We start from the raw sequence: 22500 nt of genomic DNA on the forward strand, positions 1-22500 counted from the left end.
TTTGTCGAAACACACTCACAGACCACCAACTCGTGTCTCCTCAACGCCACAGGGGGAAATAAATTTGACGCTAGACCACCACCTACAAGCGGAAACTACCATCAGACGCTGACGCCGCAGAGCGTCTGGAACCGGAACCCGGAACCGGAAACAACAGAGAGCAAAAGTAACACGCTCCTTAGACGCAAGAGGTTTCTGGGTAAAAATGCCATGCCAGACTCATCTAGTGCCTACCGATTTCCGCCATTACCATCACGGTAGTTCTTGGAGGGAAAAAGCATGTCTGGTTAACTAATGGACGGAATGTCAAATGTCTGGAATCGTAACATAAAGAAGTAGCCCTGTCTTGTCTTGTCTAGTCTTGTAATGACTTTTTTTTTTTTATATGTCACCAGAGTCACGAAAGGGTGAATTAGTTAAACCCTTTGATCGCTTTGGCGACTTGCAGCGAGAACACCACAGTCGCCGCACGGTGACATGTAGGGAGAATGCTGGTGGTCGCCGATTGGCGACTTGAGCATTAGAGTTAACAAACTTGCGCTACTCTTCAATAACTAATACCAAACTTTGCCAGCACTTCCTGCCGCATGTACCGGAAACATCCTTCTCATTGTTAAACCAGCTCCCGTGTGGTTTGGAGCGATTTTCAGCGGCTTAAAAAAAACAACTCAGTTTGAACCATGGCGAGTTCTTCAACCAGTTCAGATTGTAACCAGCAGTCTCACTGTACACCACGCGACACATGGGACAGCAAGCTGCATGTCTAATTGAAAGTCAGTTGGCGGAAAATGATTCTGCTGCTGACAGTGACAGTGGAGAAGAGTTCGTGCCACATAGCAGCGAACTGACGAGTGGCAATGACAGCTCTGCGGCACAGCCAGTTTTCAGCTGTACTGTGCAGTTGACATAACCGGCTAGCGGCTGTTAGCAGCTGGAACATGGCTGGCGATGTAAGGGTTAAGACTGTACACAGTCTCAGAAAAAAGAGTGCTGTAAAACTGTCAATCTTCTTTTCCATATCATTTTAAAATGTAAACCACGCTGCTCTCACCCGTATTGTTTTGCGCTGCATCCTATGAGTGCCTGCAAACTCTCGAGATTTTCTAAAAAAATTTTTAATGTGTTTGATGCTTTTCTGTATGTGTGCGAGTGGGTGTGGGGATGTATACAGATGTGCACTATAGATGCATTCGGCCATAGTTTAAGTGTCTTTATGCCGATTTATGTAATGATGTTCTTGATTGTTTTAACTGCTTTTTTGTTGTTGACGTCATTTTTCAAAAAAAAAAAAATTTGAAAAAAAGGTTTAATGAAAAAAGAAACAGACATGCAATCCTAGAATCTTCCAAAGATCAAAGACGACTGATATAAACCTCGTTTCAAGGTGCCAGTCTTAAACAATAAGCCTCCCCGCCCCCTCCCGGACTCCCCCTCCCCACCTCCCTCCTCCCCCCCCCCCCCCAAAAAATAAGGAAAACTTTCTATCTCACCGGTATGTCAGGCACTGACTGTGGAAAGACAGCAGTGGAGGAGGGGTGGCGGGGTGAGATCTGGGAAAGTCTTGAAAGGACTCAAGCGTCACCCAGACCGATCTGTTGAGAGACTGGCAGTATCACACACCCCGCCCATCCCCCCCCCCACCTTCCCCATTCCCCCCGAGCCACATCCCATTCCCGCTGCACTTACAGACCTCTGCTCAGCTTCCCTAAGTCCGATAACGTGGGGGTCGGGAAGGAATGGTGTTGTTGTTATGGTTGTGTGTGTGTGTGTGTGTGTGTGTGTGTGTGTGTGTGTGTGCGTGTGTGTGTGTGTGTGTGTGTGTGCGTGTGCGCACGCTAGTATTCTTCAGTTTTACGTCTTTCCACTATAAGGGATAGAAGAAGGAGAAGACGGAAAAGGGATGGATAGGAGGAGGAGAAGGAGGAGTAAAAAGGAGAATGGGAATAAAGAGGAGAAGGAGGAGAGTAAGGAGTATAACAAAGAGGAGAAGGAGGGACGAGAAGAAAAAAAAAGCATGAGGAGAAAGATGAAGAGGAGGAGGAAAAAGGAAGGAGGGGAAGGTCTAGGCGAAGAAGGAGACGAAGAAGAAGAAGAAGAAGAAGAAGAAGAAGAGGAGGAGGAGGAGGAGGAGGAGAGGAAGTGGAATCAGGGGAGGGAGGGAGAGGAAGGCAGAGGAGGGGGAAGGTATCACTCAGTGTGCGTGTCGTGTCTGTGTGCTTGTTGCGTTGTATTGCGTTTACCCTGCAATGCATTGCGTTGTATTACATCACATGCACTGCGTCGCTTCGAATGGCATGGTACTGCATTGCACTTGTTTGTCTTGTATTGTCCTGTATTTACTACCACCCCGATAAGTCACAACGGGTTTCTCTGTGTGTGTGTGTGTGTGTGTGTGTGTGTGTGTGTGTGTGTGTGTGTGTGTGTGTGTGTGTTTGTGTGTGGAAATTCTGGCTTGCTTTTAACCAACCCCGACCTTCAAAACTTCCTTTGACATGCGAATACTAACAGAAATACTTGCAGGGTTCCCTGCTCGTCTTCCCTTTAACTTTCTTTTCTCTGTCCCTCTCTGTCTCCTTTCTCTCTCTCCTCTCTCTCACTCTCATAGACACATATTGTCTCTCTCTCTTACACACACACACACACACACACACACACACACACACGCACACAGACAGACACAGACGCACACACAAACACGCACACAGACACACACACACAAACACGCGCACGCGCACCTAGGAAATGATCATCGCCCAACTTCCGCCACAAACCCGACAGCCGCAGAGGTCAGAGGCCTCAGGGCCACAGGAAATGGCCACCGGTCATCGGTCAGTGAGGGGATTCTCCGACGGACGGAGCTTGTCCAGACCCCACTCACACACGATGGCCTGTCTCCAGTTCATGACTGTCCCAGAAAAAAAATGACACGTCGCCTTATCTCTGTCTGTCTGTCTGTCTGTCTGTCTCTCTCTCTCTGTGCGCGCGCGCTCGTGAGTGTGTATGTGTGTGTGTGTGTGTGTGTGTGTGTGTGTGCGTGCGCGTGTGTGCGTGAATGCATCCTTACGTTCTCACCACCTTGTGAACAATAGAGAGAGAGAGAGGGGGGGAGGGAGGTGGGGAGTGGGGGTGCAGGGGAAGGGGAAGAGGGTTGGGTGAGGAAGAGGGAGAGGGAAGGGGATGGAAGGGGATGGGAGGGGGTGGGGTGCTCGGAAGAGACTGGCACGGAGGAATCGCCGTCGATCTCAACAGACTCTGCTTTGATTAGATGCGGTACCATGTGTCCTCTCTCTCGCAGCGCTTCGATGAGTTACGGAATAGGCTGAACTGAAAACAGTTGACACAACACAACACAACACAACACAACACAAAAAACCCAGACAGACAGACAGACAGACAGGCAGGCAGGCGGCGTCAGACAGACATATAAAAGACAGATGAAGAGGCAGGCTGATCGGGCAGACAGACAAAAAGGTAGAGACAGAGACAGACAAACAGGGAGGCAGGCGGCGTCAGACAGACATATGAAAGATAGATAGGTGAACGGCGGGCAGGCTGACTGGACAGACAGACAGACAGACAAACAGACATGCAAGGCGGCCAGCAGACACACTGGGAAGACAGGCAGACTTACAGACATACATGAAGTCAGGAAAACACAACACGTTCATACCACTATGTAACTGAGAACACACACAGAGAGGAAAGGAAGGTAGGATCGAACACGCGCGCGCACACACACACACACACACACACACACACACACACACACACACACACAGATACACACACACACAAACTCACAGACACACACGAAAACACGCACATATGTACACACACACACATACATGCACACACACGCGCGCGCGCACTCCCCCAACCCCCCCCCCCCCCCCCCCCCCCACACTATATATATCACAAACACACACACACACACACACACACACACACACACACACACACACACACACACACACACACACACACACACACACACGGAGTCCGCTCCCTCACATCCCCCACACCCTCCAATTGACAAAAAGACAACAACAACAACAACAACGACAACGACAACAAAACGAAAACTCACTCTCAATATCCACATTGCGCAAGCGCTGTGTGACCAGGGCGGCGTTGTAGGGGTCCTGGCCTTCCCCGATCAGGTCCAGAACCACGTTCCCGTAATGCTTCACCGCGTCGTACATGTACACTGACTCCTGGTACAGGTCGTGCTGCCAGGGTAAAACACACCCGGAGGAGTATCAGTATCAGTATCAGTATCAGAATCAGTATCAGTATCAGTATCAGAATCAGTATCTCAAGGAGGCGTCACTGCGTTCGGTCAAGCCCATATTCGCTACACCACATCTGCCAAGCAGATGCCTGACCAGCAGCGTAACCCAACGCGCCTAGTCAGGCCTTGAGAAAAAAATAAAATATATAAACTAAAATAAAATAACAAAACTTACAAAAAAATAAACATAAAAATAAAAATAAAATAAAATAAAATAAACTTGAAAAAAAGAAAAAAGGGAAAAAAAGATAAATACATAAAAATACTACTACCCGGATGATTAAGCTGGAGTCAAGATGCTGATTTTTTTTTATATACATCATATTTACTGTCTTTTTTTTTTTCTTTTTTGTGGTCGGGGGCGGGGAGGGGGGCCAGGGGGGGCATTGGGTGGGTGGGTGGGGGTGGAGTGGGGGGGGGTGTTATGGTGGTTAATGACACGAATAGCCCCTTCGCTGAACAGGACTGGGTTGATCCATCTACCCAACAAGCCACCATCCATCCATCAATCCATCCACCCAGCAATACACCACTCACCTACCTATCCGGAAGCCCTCCACTGTAACATCCATCCATCCCATACATCGCCACTCTCAATATTCATCCATCTCTCCAAAACCCATCAGCCGTAGCATTCCTCCCTCCCTCCCAAAACATCGCCACTCGAAACATGCATCCAATGCTCCACTCACCTATCCATCCACCAACCCATCCATCCATCCATTCTTCCAAACACTCACGTATCCATCCGTTAACCCATTCATACAACAATCCGCTCACCTGCCCTCCTATCAACCCAATACTCAACTCATCAAAACCATCCGTCCATCAATCCATCCTATAATCCACACTCTCATCCGTCCATTAATCCAGTATTTCACTCACAAATCCGCCCACCCACCCACTGATCCATCCATTCCTCCACCCACCCACCCACCCATATATCCATCCATCCAATCACCCACTCTCACCCATTCAATCATCCATCCACCCACCCACCCACACACCCACCCACACCCCCCACCCCACCCCAACTGACCTGCTTCTTGCCAGGCCACCAGTGCGGGATGCGCTTGAGGTTGACCGGGGGCGCGTAGTTGCGCTCGTAGACGTGGTAGCGGAACTCCTCCGTGGTGTTGTGGGTGGGCTCCAGTGTGGTCAGCAGCAGCAGGTTCCGGAAGGCCGCCAGGCGCACGTGGGTCAGGTTGTCGCCCGTCTCCTCTGTGGCTGATGGTGGGGGAGGGAGGGAGGGAGGGAGGAAGGTGGCAAGAATGGTTAATCAAGACTGCTCATCTCCTTCCCTCCCTCCCCCTTCCTAACCTCTCCCTACACCCCTCCCTTCTCTTCCTTCCTGCGCCTCTTTATCAAAGTGTGTATGATTTGTTTTTACATGCTCAAAGATGGCATGGAACAGAATACTTGGTGTACAGTACCTACTTTTTGATTTATCTACATAATATCATGTCAGTATGTTGAATTATCTATATCTAAGTTTTTTCGTGTGCTGTTTTTAACATGATTATCTGCCAATAGGGAGAGTCCCTGAGGGTGTGGATTCGAATCCCACTCTCGCCCTTTTGTCCTGACTTTGTTTGACTGAAAAAGAAAATCATTCAGATGACACGATAAACCCCGAGGTTCCGTTTTGTTTGCAGCACGCACTTGGCGCACTGGAAAAGAACCCAATGGCAACGAGAGTGTTGTCCTCTGGCAAAATTCTGTTGAAGAAATCCACTCTGATAGGCACACACACACACACACACACACACACACACACACACACACACACACACGCACGCACGCACACGTGTACGTACGTGTGTGCGTGTGTGTGTGTGTGTGTGTGTGTGTGTGTGTGTGTGTGTGTGTGTGTATACGCATGCGCTCAAGGCCTGACTAAGCGCGTTGGGTTATGCTGCTGGTCAGGCATCTGCCAAGCGCAGATGATGTCGTGTAGCGTATATGGAATTGTCCGAAAGCAATGACGCCTCCTTGAGAAACTGAAACTGATCTGTGGCTGCTGTGGCGAGAGATAGTATAGTCTAACATACTTGTTTGTTTAATCATTTTATGTCATTTCATGCTAATGTTTCACACAAGTCTAGGGGTAAGGGGCTTTCAAGACCTGACCAGCACTTTGGATTTCGGTGTAGCGTATATGGATCGGTCCCCCTACTTGAAACTGAAAGTGGTGGTGGTGGTGGTGGTGGGAGGAAGGGTAGGAATTTGGTGGAAGGAGGCGAAGGGGGCGTGCTTGCAGGGAGCGAAGAATGGTCAGGCTTTTAGTCTTTACATACAAAGACTATGATACTGATGATGATGATGATGATGAATGGTGGTGATAACGGACACATTAAAACACCAACGATGATGATCATTATCACAACAACAACAAGAATAATGATAATATCAAGGATACTACTACTACTGCTACTACTACTATAATGATAATTCTAGTGAAGATACAGATATAATAGTGATTATCATGACGAAGATGATCAAATAAAACAAATAAGTAAACATGTAAACAAACAAACAAATAAAAGCATCATCATCATCATCAACACCATCACCATCGGCCTTTCCTTTGGAATTTTGAAACAACCTCCCCCCTTCCACTCCACCCCCTCTCTCTCTTCCCATCCAGCAAAAAAAAAAAAAAAAAAAAAAAAAAAAAAAGCCCTGCCCCCCCCTCCCCCTTCCCGCACTCCCCCCCCCCCACCCTGTCTCTGCTTGCTTACACAAGAAGTAGGTGGAGTGGTCGGCAGGGGTGTCATCGTTTGACCGCAGGTCCACCGAGATGACCACATGCTCCCCGGCAGAGGTGACCCCGGCACTCTGAAGCTCCTGCAGAAACGCCACCAGCGAGTTGTAGTCGCCCAGGAACACGTACACTGTAAGGAAAACACACACACACACACACACACACACACACACACACGCACACGCACGCACGCACGCACACACAGACACACACACACACACAATTACACACACACACACACACACACACACACAATTCTTGCAGCAGTGGCAAATACGTAGTGGTCAGTTATGGTGAGCAGAAGTCATGCATTGTTCTCAAAGAGGGGGGAAAAATCCTTCCTTTCACTGACACACCCCAAACGTTTCTCATGTCCAACAGAATCGGCCTTTCTGAAATCAACGACTACGTACAGGTTTCTAACATTAAAAACAAAAACAAAACAAACAAACAAACAAACAAACACACACAAAAAAAACCCAAAAAAAACCAACCCACTTATACATATCTGGACGGAAACATAAAATGGAAAAGATAAGATCAGCACTTGAGTGTTCTTTTTACGAAAACCTGCTTGACTTTCTGAAAAATAAGTGTTTACTTTCTAACCATGTATGAATTATAGTCTCGTGTCTGATGCCGATGTACAGCAGTCTTTTTAATGTCTTTTTGTTTGTTACGGTTTGCTTTTTTTTTTTTTATCGTTCGTTCAGGTTCTCGGTACTATGTTATAATTCAACCCCCCAGTCCCCAGCCCCCCCCCCCCCCCCCCCCGAAAAAAAAGGAAAAAAAATTGATAGGTAGGTAGATAGATACTGAAAAATTCTTTTTAAAAATCGAATTAAAAAAAATAGGCAGGTAGATAGACAGACAGGCAGGCAGGCAGACAGACAGATAGATAGGTAGGTAGGTAGATAGATAGATAGACAGATAGATAGATAGATAGATAGATAGACAGACAGACAGGTAAATACAGAAAACTTATTTGAAAAAAAAAATCGAACTAAAAATGAATTTTTTTTTTTAAATTTAAAAAAGCCCAAAGCTGACCCCTGGTCTTGTAGCGGGTCTCCTCAACGATGGTGCGGTAAGGTTTCTTGTTCCGGATCATGAAGTGGTAGTTGTCGTTGAGGTCCTCTCTGGACACCCCAGTCAGGGTGATGCTTGTCTTTCGTGCCTGGGTCTGATGGTACACACACACACACACACACACACACACACACACACACACATAAAGGAGACGCATGTGCACACACTCACAAACACATAAACACACATACACGCAGACGCACACACACACACACACACACACACACACACACACACACTATTATTCCCGCTTATATTTCCACTTATTCTTTTAAAAATTTCTTCTTTTTTTTTTATTACTATAGAAATTATGTTCGTTAAATTGTTTTCATACAAACTTTCAACCTTTCATTAAGTCACAACAGATTTGTCGGTGTGAAATTCGGGCTGCTGTCCCCAGGGAGGCCACCCTTCTTTTTCTTTCATTGTCTTTTTTTTTTTTTTTCAAAGTTAATTTTCAATAATTTACAAATGATTAATTGATTAATTAATTCATCCACTATACTTCATTGCATTTCCCCCTCAAGGCCTGAACACGCGCGTTGCGTTTTACGCAGCTGGTTACAGGAATCCGCTTAGCAGATGTGGCGTGCAGCGGGTATAATTATAATAATTATGGAATTTTCCTCCACGAACGCAGTGACGACGCCTCACTTCGCCTCGCCTCGCCTCGCCTCGCCTCGCCTCCCTGACCAAACTAAACTGAACCGAAACTGAGCCTGAAACTGAAACTGAAAGTGAACGCACCCTCAACTCCTGAGCGATGTCTGTCCAGGCGTTGGTGATGGCGCCGGTGCCGCTGACCAACCAGAAGGAGGTCCAGCTGTAGTGCTCCATGAGCACCACGATGGACTTGGCCACGTAGGCGTGGGTGGGCTCCAGGTTGACCACCAGGAACTTGTGCACGTTCGTGCGCAGCAAGTTGAAGTCATTGCAGTCCTGAAGGGAGGGAAGGAGGGTGGAGAGAGAGAGTGGCAAAAAAAGAAAGAAAAAAAAGACACATGAGAAGTGAGGGAGGGAGGGAGGGACTGATCACTGAAATCTGAAATGTTTAATAATGTCAATAGCTGTGAAGCTCTAGTGACATAGTAGGTACAAATCAGAACAGAAATGGTGCAAAACAGAGAAAGAAGAAGAAGAAGAAGAAGAAGAAAAAAAAAAGAATCGAAGCAACAGAAAACAACAACAACAACAAATATATAAATATTATATATATATAATCACTTAGAGATAAGCGACACTTTGGTACTTTGTCATTAGTTTTAAAAGTCCCAGGAAATTGTGGACGTTCGTGTGTAGCACGTTAAGTCGTTGCAGTCCTGAAGGAAGGGCGGAGAGTGACAATAAGACACGAGAGGTGAGGGAGGGAGTGAGATGAGGGAGGGAGGGAGAGAGAGATGAGGAAGGAGATATGAGGAAGGAGACAGAGGGAAAGAGAGATAGAGATCGATAGTCTTTGTAGTCCTGAAGAAAGGAGAGAGAGAAAAGACATGAGATGAGGGAGGGAGATGAGGGAGGGGACTGGGAGAGAGGAGGTAGGAAGAGATAAACAGGGAGGGAGATAGAGAAATAGAGGAAGTCGTTGCAGTCCTGAAGGAGGAGAGAGACAAAAAGAGATGAGGGAGAGGGGGGAGAGAGGAAGGGAGGGAGAGATAGAGAGGGAGAGAGATAGAGAAATAGAGGAAGTCGTTGCAGTCCTGAAGTAGGAGAGAGACAAAAAGAGATGAGGGAGAGGGGGGAGAGAGGAGGGAGGGAGAGATAGAGAGGGAGAGAGATAGAGAAATAGAGGAAGTCGTTGCAGTCCTGAAGTAGGAGAGAGACAAAAAGAGATGAGGGAGAGAGGGGAGAGAGAAGGGAGGGAGAGATAGAGAGGGAGAGAGAAGGGAGGGAGAGATAGAGAGGGAGAGAGATAGAGAAATAGAGGAAGTCGTTGCAGTCCTGAAGGAGGAGAGAGACAAAAAGAGATGAGGGAGAGGGGGGAGAGAGAAGGGAGGGAGAGATAGAGAGGGAGAGAGATAGAGAAATAGAGGAAGTCGTTGCAGTCCTGAAGTAGGAGAGAGACAAAAAGAGATGAGGGAGAGAGGGGGAGAGAGAAGGGAGGGAGAGATAGAGAGGGAGAGAGATAGAGAAATAGAGGAAGTCGTTGCAGTCCTGAAGGAGGAGAGAGACAAAAAGAGATGAGAGATGAGGAAGAGAGAGGGGGGAGGGAGAGAGATGGAGGGGGAGAGGGAGACAGAAAGAGAGAGAGGGAGAGAAGCTTTGACAGTATAATGTCATTGGCTATGATTTAATGTCATTGGCCATGATGTCCTTATGACATGAACATACTTTCATTGCATAGCAAAACATTTGAATAAACGACTGAAAATGGTGAAAGCAAATATTGAAAAAGAACAAAGTTCTTTTCTTGAATAAAAATGGTAGCATCCCACACATAATAACTCCGTTATTAAGAGAGAGAGATACAGACAGACAGATAGACAGACAGACAGAGATAGAGACTGGGATAGAGACAGATAGAGAGAGAAGGGAAACGAAATGACAGGGAATGGAATGGAATGGATGAAATGATGTTTATTCAGAAGACCATTCAGAGGGGCTCTAAACAAACATGTTACAACTCGTAATTGTGCAAGAAGAGAAATAATACCTCGTTAAATACTTCCAAACAGATTTCCCTCCAGGTATTTCGGTGTGATGTTGTCATCAAAACCGTCCTTCTCTGTGGACCGACGGCAGACGCTAGGCACTGAGGCTGTGGCACTACAACCTGGGTGGGTGCTGCCTGTGCGTAGATGTGTGTGTGGTGGTGGGAGGGGTAAGGGGTGGGGGGGGGCTGGGGATTCAAAACGAGAGGCATAGAAGGAAATGCCAACGAAACAGGAGCGGGTGATGGATGGAATTGCAAGGACCCCTCCCACCCCCACCCCCACACGGACACAACAACAACAACAACAGCAACAACAACCACACACACACACACACACACACACACAGAAACAGACACACACACAGACACACACAGACACAGACACACACACACACACACACACACACACACACACACACACACACACACACACACACACCGGAAGAGAATTACATCCACGCCAGTATCACTGTGGGGTCGTATTAGATTCTGCACACTGCGCATCATCGCACATGAAAGGCTGTGTGGTCAACGCCAATGAAACTGAAAAGAGCTGTCTGGGCCGGCTGGGTAACTTCTCTTGGGCTCATTTCTTGAGTGTAAACCACAATATTTGTTGTTGTTTTTTTCTTTTTCCCCATCATTTTCTTCTTCTTCTTTCTCCCTTCCTCCTCCTCCTTCTTCTAATTCCTCCACTTCTTCATCTTAGTCCTCCACTTCTGATCCCTCCACTACTTTTTCCTTCTTCTTGTTCTTCTGCTTCTTCTTCCGTTTCTTCTTATTCTTCCTCCTTCTCCTCCTTCTTCTAATTCCTCCACTTCTTCATCTTAGTCCTCCACTTGTTATTCCTCCACTACTTCTTCCTTCTTCTTGTTATTCTGCTTCTTCTTCCCCCATTTCTTCTTATTCTTCCTCCTCCTCCTCCTCCTTATTATTCCCCAACTTCTTCCTGGACTTCCACTTCTTATCTCCATAATCACTCTTTTTTTTCTTCTTCTTCTTTTTACTTGTGGCCTTTTCATGCGTGTATTACGAGTGACCATTACCTAGTTCATCTTGCCATTTAGGCAGTCCTTACGTTTTCGGGCCTTGATCCAGGAAGGGCAATCAGTTCGTGTCGATGACCATGCATATCCGGGCCATCGGGCGTTGATGGCAGGACGGGTGATCAATTCGTGTTTCGATACCACCCACCTAATGCTGACTTGAATTACAAGGGGTGGGAGGCGATCTTTGATGCGCTCGTGTCTTTTTGTTGTTGTTTTTTAGTGTGTTTTGAATGCGAAGAAGATCAAAGCATACAACAGACATGTCTCCGTACAAGATGACTTGGGGAGATTGTAAAAAAAAAAAAGAAAAAAAAAGAGAGGCACAACATGAAAGAGACCGGGAGAGGGGTTGATGAGGTTAGGGGCTTACAGGGAGGAAAGCACGAGGGAAGGAGGTAGAAAGACTAAAACGTATTACGAAAAAAAAATCCACAAAAAACTAAAAAAGAAACAGTGGAAGGGATGGGAACTTTAAAAAAAACAAAAAAAACTTTAACACACAAGGATAAAGATCTTAGGTGTAAGTCTCATGATATGCCCATGTGCCAACAACTATAATAATCGGTATTATAATCATAACGTAGATGATAAAAAGGAACACACACATAGGGAACATCATTATAAGATAGTGCTCCTTGTAATACATGATCAGACACAGACATTCTACATATAATTATGAGAGGACGTATATAAGCAATACAAGCGGGTCCACACCAAACGAGAAATCCTACCCACTTTCACGCTGTGGAATGCTCATCGGACTTTCCATCCCCTCCAGACCGCTGACCAGGCAGGGAGGGAGGAGTGTTGGGGGAGGGGAAAGATGGAGGAGGGTGGTCAGGACAAATTGATACAGCTGGGCGTGACATTCCTCCCACTTCACCCATACCCCCCCCCCCCCCCAACCCCGCTTCCTCCACGACTGACGGAGCTGAATGGTTGCTGCACTCTCTCTCTCTCTCTCTCTCTCTCTCTCCGTGTGTCTGTCTCTCTCTGTGGTAGGTATCCACTGAAAATTCTAACTATAAAGTGCAATAAAAAATTGTTGAATTGCCACATACTAGACTGGATAAGCAAGCTTCCACAGTGCTATTACAACGGCACGAAGAAGGAAGAAAATATGGGTGGATCACAAAAAAAAAAAAAAAAAAATTCTGATTGAAAATGAAATTGGTATTGGTAATACGAGTATCACATTTATTTCACAACTCAAGGACCGTCTGATTAACTCGAATTCGAATGTAGAAGGAAATGCAACCTGAAAAATGCATTTTAGTAATCACATATGGCACCGATCTCTTCTTGCCAGCTTTCGATCTAGAACTCGTAGGCTGAATGCAAATAAATCACGGCTTATTAGAAGTAGAGAGAATGACAGTTCATGTCAAACGTGTCGCCAAAATCCTGAAAATGAAATTCAATTCGGTTTTTTCTATTCTAAGGAGTATTATACTATCCCAAAAGACTGTCAATCATATTCACAGCCGTCGGTAGTTAGACACCATCTAGCTGCTGTTATTGCAACTGAAAATGAAGACGTCATAAATTCACTCGCTAAATATATTGCAGAGGCTTTATATCAGAAAGAAAATATTAATTTCTTGATAACGTCATCAAGATCGAAATATTATTCAGAATGTCTATGAAAGGAAAAAAAAAGATAAATCAAGATGAAAATAAATAATCTAAAAGATGGGTTCAGCGACACAGTTGGACAGTCGCATGTCCGTATTGCCTAAGGATAATTGACTGTTAAACATTAGTACTCTGGAATATGATATCATAATGTAGATGCACAGAGAAAAGAGCATAGCTGGGCAGGTTATTTAATAACGATACTTTTATTTCGATCAGGACTACGACAACTACTACTACTGCTAATCATAATCCGTATTATTTTCACTGCTTATTCCATGCACGGCGCCGATATTCAGATATTCATGACTACCTGCCTGAAATTTAAAGCAGAAGGTAACTGATAATCATATTATGTAATATCGTTAAGACAAAAACACGTTACGGAAGCAAGATGACCGCGCGAGATTGGAGTTCTGGTTATGATTAGCCAGGCGGGTATAAGTTGCGTGGGCATGCATTGTATTCGATTGAATGGGGGATGGGTTGGATTACCTTTGGTCACGACATATTTCTGCCACAGTGCTGCGCCATTTCTTTCTGTCTGCAAGCGCACTTTGTAACATATACATCTTACGAAAACTACATGAACATAAATGATCATAAATAATATATATATATATATATATATATATATATATATATATATATATATATATATATCTCTGTGTGTGTGTGTGTGTGTGTGTGTGTGTGTGTGTGTGTGTGTGTGAGTAAAACAGAAAAATCACTATTTCATTATATGTACATTTATATTGTATGTTTTACACACACACACACACACACACACACGCACACACACACACACACACACACACACACACACACACACACACACACATATATATATATATATATATGAGAGAGAGAGAGAGAGAGAGAGAGAGAGAGAGAGAGAGAGAGAGGTCAAAGTTGATTTCTCTACAGAACTGAGCCACTGAAGGGACAACAGTCTTGTTGTTGCCGCGGGTTCTTTTACGCACGTTAACTGCATGCGGCGGCAACACAGCCCCTTCGGTGTATCTCATCTGAATGACTGGCACCGAAACCACCACTCAACTCAACGTCCGTCAAAGTGAGTGGGGTGAGGGGGAAGGGGGAGGGAGGGTAAAGAGTAACCCCTGCCCCCGGCCCCACCCCGATTCGTACATGGGACTCGAACTCGTGAACATTCGCTTCCTAGTCGGGTGGAATACTGCTGGGCCAATACTCTACTTTCTTTCACTTTTTTTTTTTTCACTCTCGTTTTGCTGTAGAAATAAAAATGTGACTGTAATCCTTCACAGCGCTCCATTATTTAAGTGTTTCTAGGGTTTTGATCCTATAATGGGGCTGTGAATGGTCTTCTGTGTTAAAAAACACCGTTTTTCTCCCCTTCCACCATGTTCGTACATACACACTCTATGTAGACACACGCGTGCACCCACGTACCAGCAGAGGCAAGTAAACACACGCACTGACACGATCTATATATACGCCTGCAAACATACACACACACAGAGAGACAGACAGACACACACACACACACACACACACACACACACACACACAGTCACCACAGAAACAGAGAGACCGACAGACAAACAGAGTGACTAATGACTTTGTAATAAACGCGAGTCACGCTGAAACAGACACCCATGGTATCAGTGCGTAACAGACACACTGACTGATCCTCGTTCGTTCGATGAATGCTTACACACACACACACACACACACACACACACACACACACACACACACACACACACACACACAACCATATAGACAGGATAGAGGGGGGCGGCAATAGCGGGGAGTGGGGGCGGGGCGATTGTTGGGGGGGGGGGGGGAAGAGCTTTCGTATAAATGAATACACATACTGTTATTTTCTCCACTCAGTTTGATTGACCATGGACGGGTATGGGGACGAAAGGGGAAGGGGGCGGGGGGGGGGGGAGAGAGAGAAAGAACGAGAGAGAGAGAGAAAGAAAGAGAGAGAAAGAGAATGAGAAAGAGAGAGAGAGAAACAGACAGACAACAAATGACACAGGGGGGGACAGACAGAGAGAAACAGAGAACGAGCGGGAGAGAGCGGGGGAGAGAGAGAGAGAGAGAGAGAGAGAGAGAGAGAGAGAGAGAGAGAGAGAGAGAGAGAGACAAACGACACAGAGAGACAGACAGAGAGAAACAGAGAACGAGCGGGAGAGGGGGGGGCGGGAGAGAGCGGGAGAGAGAGAGAGAGAGAGAGAGAGAGAGAGAGAGAGAGAGAAACAAACGACACAGAGAGACAGAGAGAAACAGAGAGCGAGCGGGAGAGAGAGCGAGAGAGAAAGAGAGACAAAGAGAGAGAGAGAGACAAAGAGAGACAGAAAGACAGAGAGCAAGAGAGAGAACGAGAGAGAGATAGATAGACAGACAGACAGACAGAGACATATTTCCTTGATCTAAACAATAATATGCAAATCGTTGTGGAAGGAAAGAGGGAGCGAGAGAAGAAAAGAGAAAAGGGGGTTTAGGAGAGAGAGAGAGAGAGAGAGGGACATACAGAGAGTGAGAGAGAAAAGACTGAGAGCGGAGAAAATGGATGGGAGAGAGAGGGGTGAGAAAAGGAGAGGGAGAGAAAGAGAGAGAGAGACAGAGAGACAGAAAAAGAAAAAGAAAAACGTTTGTATGTCTATCCTGCCTTTGGGCATAATACGTACAAGAAGCAAAAGTGAATAAGGCGAGGTGGAATCTGCTTACACACACACACACACACACACACACACACACACACACAGAGAGAGAGAGAGAGAGAGAGAGAGAGAGAGAGAGAGAGAGAGAGAGAGAGAGGATATATAAATGATTAACAAGTTTGACGATAAAATTTAATTTATTCATAACATAGCAGGGGAAGAGATAAATCAGATAATGGGCAGTGATAAAATAGCTAAAGAGAGTAAAAGCGAGACAAACATACACACAGAAAGAGATGAGGGGACACAAAAAATCTGATCTTTAACGAAGGTAAAACATTAATCATAATGCTTCTGACATTACACCAGCAAGAAAAATCACAAAAATGGAGTCATTGCAGGAAAAAGATAAAGGAAACATAACTCTGACAGCCTTCATTCCGAGATCCATAAAAAAAAATATATTACCTTCCCATTGACGTGCACGCACGCATATGTGCCGGCGCATGCATAAATTCGCCAGAACATGCATTACGTAAATGAGCAATCAAAAGTAGAACCAGCATAAAATATTCTATCGCATTTGCTTGACCTTAACAATGATATGTAAATGCTTGGGGAGGGTATAAGAAGGAGGAGGAGGAGGAGGAGGAGAAGAAGAAGAAGAAGAAGAAGAAGAAGAAGAAGAAGAAGAAGAAGAAGAAGAAGAAGAAACACAATGTGACACTTAAATGTCATTAACCATGAAGTCCTTGTGACAGGGGTGATTGCGTCAAAAACATTTTGTTGCTTGACAAAACATTATATCAAAGGAATGAATATGATAAGAGCAAACATTGAAACAAAACAAAAAGACAGATTCTGCACACACACACACACACACACACACACACACACACACACACACACACACACACACACACACACACAGAGGGAAAGAATCTGAGGGAAACACATAAAAGAAAGTATAACTTATACAATACATGGAAGGAGAAGCATTCTATATCATGGCACCACACTAAACCAAGACATACCACAACAACCACAGCACAACCACAAAAACACACAGACTCTAAACTCACGTAAGACAAGCAGAACAGGAGGAACGACCACATATCAACACAACACAGCACAACTCAACACCACCTCTCTTCCTCTCTCTCTCTCTCTCTCTTTATTTTAATGGTTTGTTATACAATAAAAGTATGCTGACACATTCACCCATGTCATAAGGACCTCATGGCCACTGCCATTAAAGTGTCAAGGCATCAAGGCCTCTCTCTCTCTCTCTGTATGTGTGTGTGTCACACATACGCACACACACACACACACACACACACAACAGCAACAACAACAACAACCACACACACACACAACAACAACAACAACCCCCCCCCCTTCCCCCCCTCGCACACACACACAACAACAAAACCACACACACACACACACACACACTCACGTAAGTCAGGTAGGGCACGTCAAAGGAGGTGGCCAGCAGGGCGGCGCTGTTGCAGAAGACGTCAGGGCCGATGAAGGCCGACACGCTGTTGGAGTGGTTGCAGAACAGGTCCACCATGGCGCGCGTGGCCGTCGTCTCCATGTTGTGCGTGTCCCGGAACTCGTAGCGGAACGACGCCGAGCGGCCCGAGCCTCGCAGCCGGCCCTCCGTGTCGTTGTTCAGCTGCTCCAGCGCAAAGAAGAAGGCCCCCGCCGTGAACTTGCCCGGCCCGTTGTTCTGGATGGCGGTCAGGAAGGCCAGGGTGAAGTCGAAGTGAGTCCTCCCGAGTAGGGGCTGAGGAGGGGGGTGGTTCCCTGGGGCCCAGGTTGTCAGAGCAGCTCCCATGGTGGTGGAGGGAGGGTAGGGCCCTGCGACAGACCTTCTTGGTGACGTCCCGTTTGAGGGTCCCCTTCTTCTTCTTCTTCTTCTGCTGTTGCTCCTTGTTACACGGCCTGGTGCTGTCCTCGCTGCTCTCGGGTACCTGGCTGTTGCCTTGAGTGTCAGGGTTCTGTGTGGTGGTGGTGGTGGTGGTCCTGCTGCTGTTGGTGCTCTATTTCCGGCGACTCCTGGTCCTGCTGCTACTCCTTGTTTCCCTTCTTGCACTTCTTCTCTCGCTGTTATCATCCCGGACGTCTCTCTCGCTGCTGCAGCCGCCTCTGCTCCTTTCACCATCTCAGAATCTGCTGCTTTCCCCCTTCCTCCTCCCCCTTCTCCTGTTGTGTCTTTCACTCCCAAGCCAGACGTTTCTGCCGCTGCTGCTTCATCTTCCACTGCACGGCCCGCTCCCATGTTGACCCCTGGTGGTCGGGGTTGGGAGGAGATGGAAGAGGGGGATGAGGAGGGCGGGAGGAGGGCGAGGTAGAGGAGAAGGGCCAGCCAGAAGAGTGAAGTCCTCCGGAGCGTGGGCCGTGGACTTGTGATGACTTTCCTGGCAAAGGGTTTCTGACCGCTGGAGGTGCTCGTCGTTTCTGTCATTTTCTGTGGTGAAGAGGTGTCCATGGTGGGGTTCCGCTCTACTGTATGGTGTTGCTCCTGCAGAGGTTGAAACAAAGAAATAAAAGTGGTTGTTTATGTTTAGAAATATTAAGAAAGAACGTTTCGTTCCCCCAAACACCGAAATAATTTACTTCGAATGCACGTTTCTTGAGTTTCCTTCTCTGTTTGCAGATCTTCATAATTTTCTTGTCCCTAGCACATCATAACCATTCACTTTCAATTCACTTATTTATTTTCTTTGGAGATGAAAACACATATCTTTGTTTCATGTACCACTTCACAACTGTTCATTTAATCAACTTTTCTGCGTTTTCCTTGGAGATTTTAACACCTTTCTTCCCCACAAACGTTTCGCTGTCTTTCATTTCTTGGGGCTGTAAAGCCGTTGTTTTCCTTAAAAAAAAATTGCGGTAGTTTTCTTTTCTTGTTCTGTAATGAAGTGTTAGTAATTATTGTGCGTTTCATTGTGCGTAGTCATTCAGATGAGACGATAAACCGAGGTCCCGTGTGCAGCACGCGCTTGGCGCACTGAAAAAGAGCCCATGGCAACGAGAGTGTTAGCCTGTGGCAAAAGTCTGCAGCCGAAATCCACTCAAGGCCTGACTAAACGTGTTGAGTTATGCTGCTGGTTAGGCATCTGCCTTGTGGATGTGGTGTAGCGTATATGGATTTGTCCGTATGCAGTGACACCAACTCGAAAAACTGAAACTGAAACTGTGCGTTAAAAATTACAAACCGCCTGTTTGTTGTCTGGAAGAAAACAATGTTCACACTTTTCACACTTTTTACAATTTAATTCACGACAGAAATTTCATTCACGATCCAGGCTGTAAATCTGCTTCCAGTTACAGTTTCTTCTTCCAGATCTGTGAACTTTAAGACACAAGAGCAAAATAATAGAACGTTAACTGTTTTCGCACTTATCAGAATGGAAGGGAAAGGGGTCGACTTATTTTTTTCCAAAGACATCTGTTCATAAAACGTCGCATTGTTCTGGTGACCTTGTCAACACAGTATGTGTTGTTGATAACAAAATGTGTCTGTGAGTGCATTGCGCCTTATAACAATGACACTACTTCTTAGTCTAGTAGGTGTTGGTGTCTGTAAGTGCACTGCACTGCGATCCTTATTTCTGCACGTTATGAACAGCAAGGACTTTCAAGTCATGTCTGAAACGCGTATATCAAAAGAAGAACGAAACGCTCATATTAAAAGAAGAAAAACAAACATCAACAAAAAACAACAACAACAACAAACAAACAAAAACAACAACAACAACAAAAAAGAACGAAACTGATATCGAAATGATTTTTTTTTTCTTTCCATGACTGTTTTATTTCTTTTGGTAATATCAGTCCACAAAAGTTCAGATTTTCAATAACGAATCGCATATTTGATGTATCATTTTCATTTTTATTTGAAAAAGACTTTTTTTGTAATATCAAGCTACATATTTTCGATAACAATTCCTGTGATTGATACCTGAATCATATTCATTCCTCTTTATTATATCAATTTCTTTCTGTGTTTGTTTTCTGATGAAAAAGAAAAAAAGAATCAAGCAAGGGAATGACAGCCAATCTTTTAGCACAGATCACTTGTTCATGAAGATTAACAATGACACCGAGAAGGAGACGGCTGGGGTCCCGCCGTCCTTTGCCGAACCCTGGACATGGTGGCCATGAATTCACTGTCCCTTCCGATTACCCTGAAAGGCTGAGGGACCTTCAGCAGTTCTGGAGACACCGTAGCAGAATCGTTAAGGCGCTGGACGGGGTGCGAGTGACGAGCCTTTGAAGGCACATAAAGATGTATTGTATTGTATTGCACTGTATTGTATTGCATTGCATTGCATTGCATTGCATTGTGATCAAGAGTTTACCTGAAGATCAGGGTTCGAAACCTCGTTTCCGCATGCCGTTGTGTCCTTGGGAAAGGCACTTTACTCCCGACATTCCTCACTCCAGCACCCGGGTGAAAAATGGGTACCTGACTTCAGGTCGGGGAAGGTTAAAAGCGGCGGAAAGAGAGAGGACTGGACCCTGCACACCCTATGCCGATTATAGAAACAGTACATGATATGACTTCACTGCCGTAATGCCCGTAGAAGGCTATGGGTCCTTTAACTTTTACCCTTTAATACCAAGAACAAGACGACCAGGTTCAACGATCCCTTTATCAATCTAATCAAGGACCGCCCCCCCCCCCCCACCCCCAACCCCTTACCCTTCCCCCTGCCCAGAACCAAGCCCTGAACTCTCCACGCGCTGGGCTGAGATGAGAGCAGCTGGCACGCAAGTCATTAATTAACAACAGTTAACCAACAGATCAATCTATCCACCAATCAACAGGGAAGGACAGTGGTCACTCCGGATCAGACAGAGGATGGATGCTGTTGTGGCTGAAGTCTGTCACCACAGACAAGCCGATTGACACTCCACCTACTCACGCCTTCCTCTCAGACCCCCCCCCCCCGGACCCCCCTCCACACACACACACTCCCACCCACACCTCTCCCCTCCGCTCTCTTTCCCGCCCCCTTGACCGTATGTCCACAGCCTTGCTGATTCGGACCTTTCCCGCCTCATTCTCTTTCTGCGGTCACTGCACTGTCACACAGTTTGATGAACGATGGATGATCAGAGCGCTCTCTCTCTCTCTCTCTCTGTGTCTCTGTCCAATCTAGTTCCATTTTCCAGGCACGTAATTGCTGCTGGTGCTGCTACAGCAGACTCTGGACAACAGCGGTTGAATAAGGAAGGAAGGAAGGAAGGAAGGAAGGAAGAAAGGAAGGAGGGTCTGGTCAACGTGTTTTGTATGGTTCCACCACCAACCCCCAAACCCTTCTGGGGAAGAGGGAGGCGGGGAGAGTGGGCGGGGGGTGGGGGGGGCACCTGAGCTACTGGTGTGCTGGTGGTGGCAGGTGATAGTGGTCAGTAGATACCAACAACAACAACAATAATAATAATAATAATAATAATAATAATAATTCTGGACATTTCTATTGTGCGGTTTTTTTTTCTCAGAAATACTGCTCCAATCGCTTTCAACTTTGTCGAGTTAGTGTGTTCCTCGACAAACTAAGAGCTCTTTCTCCCCCTCCCCAGCCATCTCTCTCTGGTGATGAGAGAGATGAAGATGGAAGGGGTATGTCGAGTTAGTGCCAATCTCGACACACAAAGAGCTCTTTCTTCCCCCACCTCTCTCTCTCTCTCTCTCTTTCGTGGCGAGAGAGATGGAGATGGAAAGGACATGTCGAGTTAGTGCGTAACTCGACAAACTAAGAGCTCTTTCCCCCCCGGCCATCTCTCTCTCTCTCTGTCTGTCTGTCTAATGGCGAGAGAGATAGAGATGGAAGGGATATGTCGATTTAGTGCGTGCCTTGACAAGCCAAGAGCTCTTTCTCCCCCCCCCCCCCACAACCCCCCCCCCCCAACCATTCCCTCCCTTCTCTCTCCCCCTCTCTTTGCGTCCTTCCAGCAGATAGCCCCAGCTGATCGATGCAGATCCTCCGACAGCTCCCCTGGGCAACCGAAAGCGTCCGGAAAATCAGGAGAGAATTAATTGGCGCCAGAGCTGCTAGCTGTTCCATAGTCGGGAGCATCTACCGAGTTCAGTTCTTGGGGGACAAGGGAGGGCAAAGTGTTATTCTTCTCGCAGGATGCCAGCACGCCGGAGAAAAACAATTACACACAGCCTGGGTAAATGCAAGTATATCTGAGGGCTCAGCTCTGATCTAGATGCAGCTCTGGGCGTAGGGGAGGGGGTGGGGGGTGGGGGGGGGGGCAGGAATGAAAACAATAATAACAATAAAACAAACAAAAAAAGCAGAAAATACAAGAAAAGCAACTGCTGTCCCGACTATCTGAGCTAG

The 22500-nt window shown here is 46.2% G+C and overlaps 1 protein-coding gene across 7 annotated transcripts in view; it reads right to left on the minus strand.

Annotated features, from left to right (window-relative positions):
• LOC143292726 (guanylate cyclase 32E-like) overlaps positions 1-22500 on the minus strand; it is a 419658-nt gene that overhangs the window by 67909 nt on the left and 329249 nt on the right. For all 7 annotated transcript variants that reach the window (XM_076603252.1, XM_076603251.1, XM_076603256.1 and 4 more), the window contains 6 exons: positions 17592-18662; positions 8892-9083; positions 8106-8238; positions 7033-7185; positions 5331-5518; positions 4088-4229 (listed from right to left, as the gene is read on the minus strand). In XM_076603252.1, coding sequence (XP_076459367.1) covers positions 4088-4229; positions 5331-5518; positions 7033-7185; positions 8106-8238; positions 8892-9083; positions 17592-18629 — 1846 coding nt within the window. In that variant the 5' untranslated portion in view covers positions 18630-18662. The remainder of the gene's footprint in view (positions 1-4087; positions 4230-5330; positions 5519-7032; positions 7186-8105; positions 8239-8891; positions 9084-17591; positions 18663-22500) is intronic.

The sequence above is a fragment of the Babylonia areolata genome, chromosome 18, assembly GCF_041734735.1.
Source record: "Babylonia areolata isolate BAREFJ2019XMU chromosome 18, ASM4173473v1, whole genome shotgun sequence".
NCBI classification, from domain to species: domain Eukaryota; kingdom Metazoa; phylum Mollusca; class Gastropoda; order Neogastropoda; family Buccinidae; genus Babylonia; species Babylonia areolata.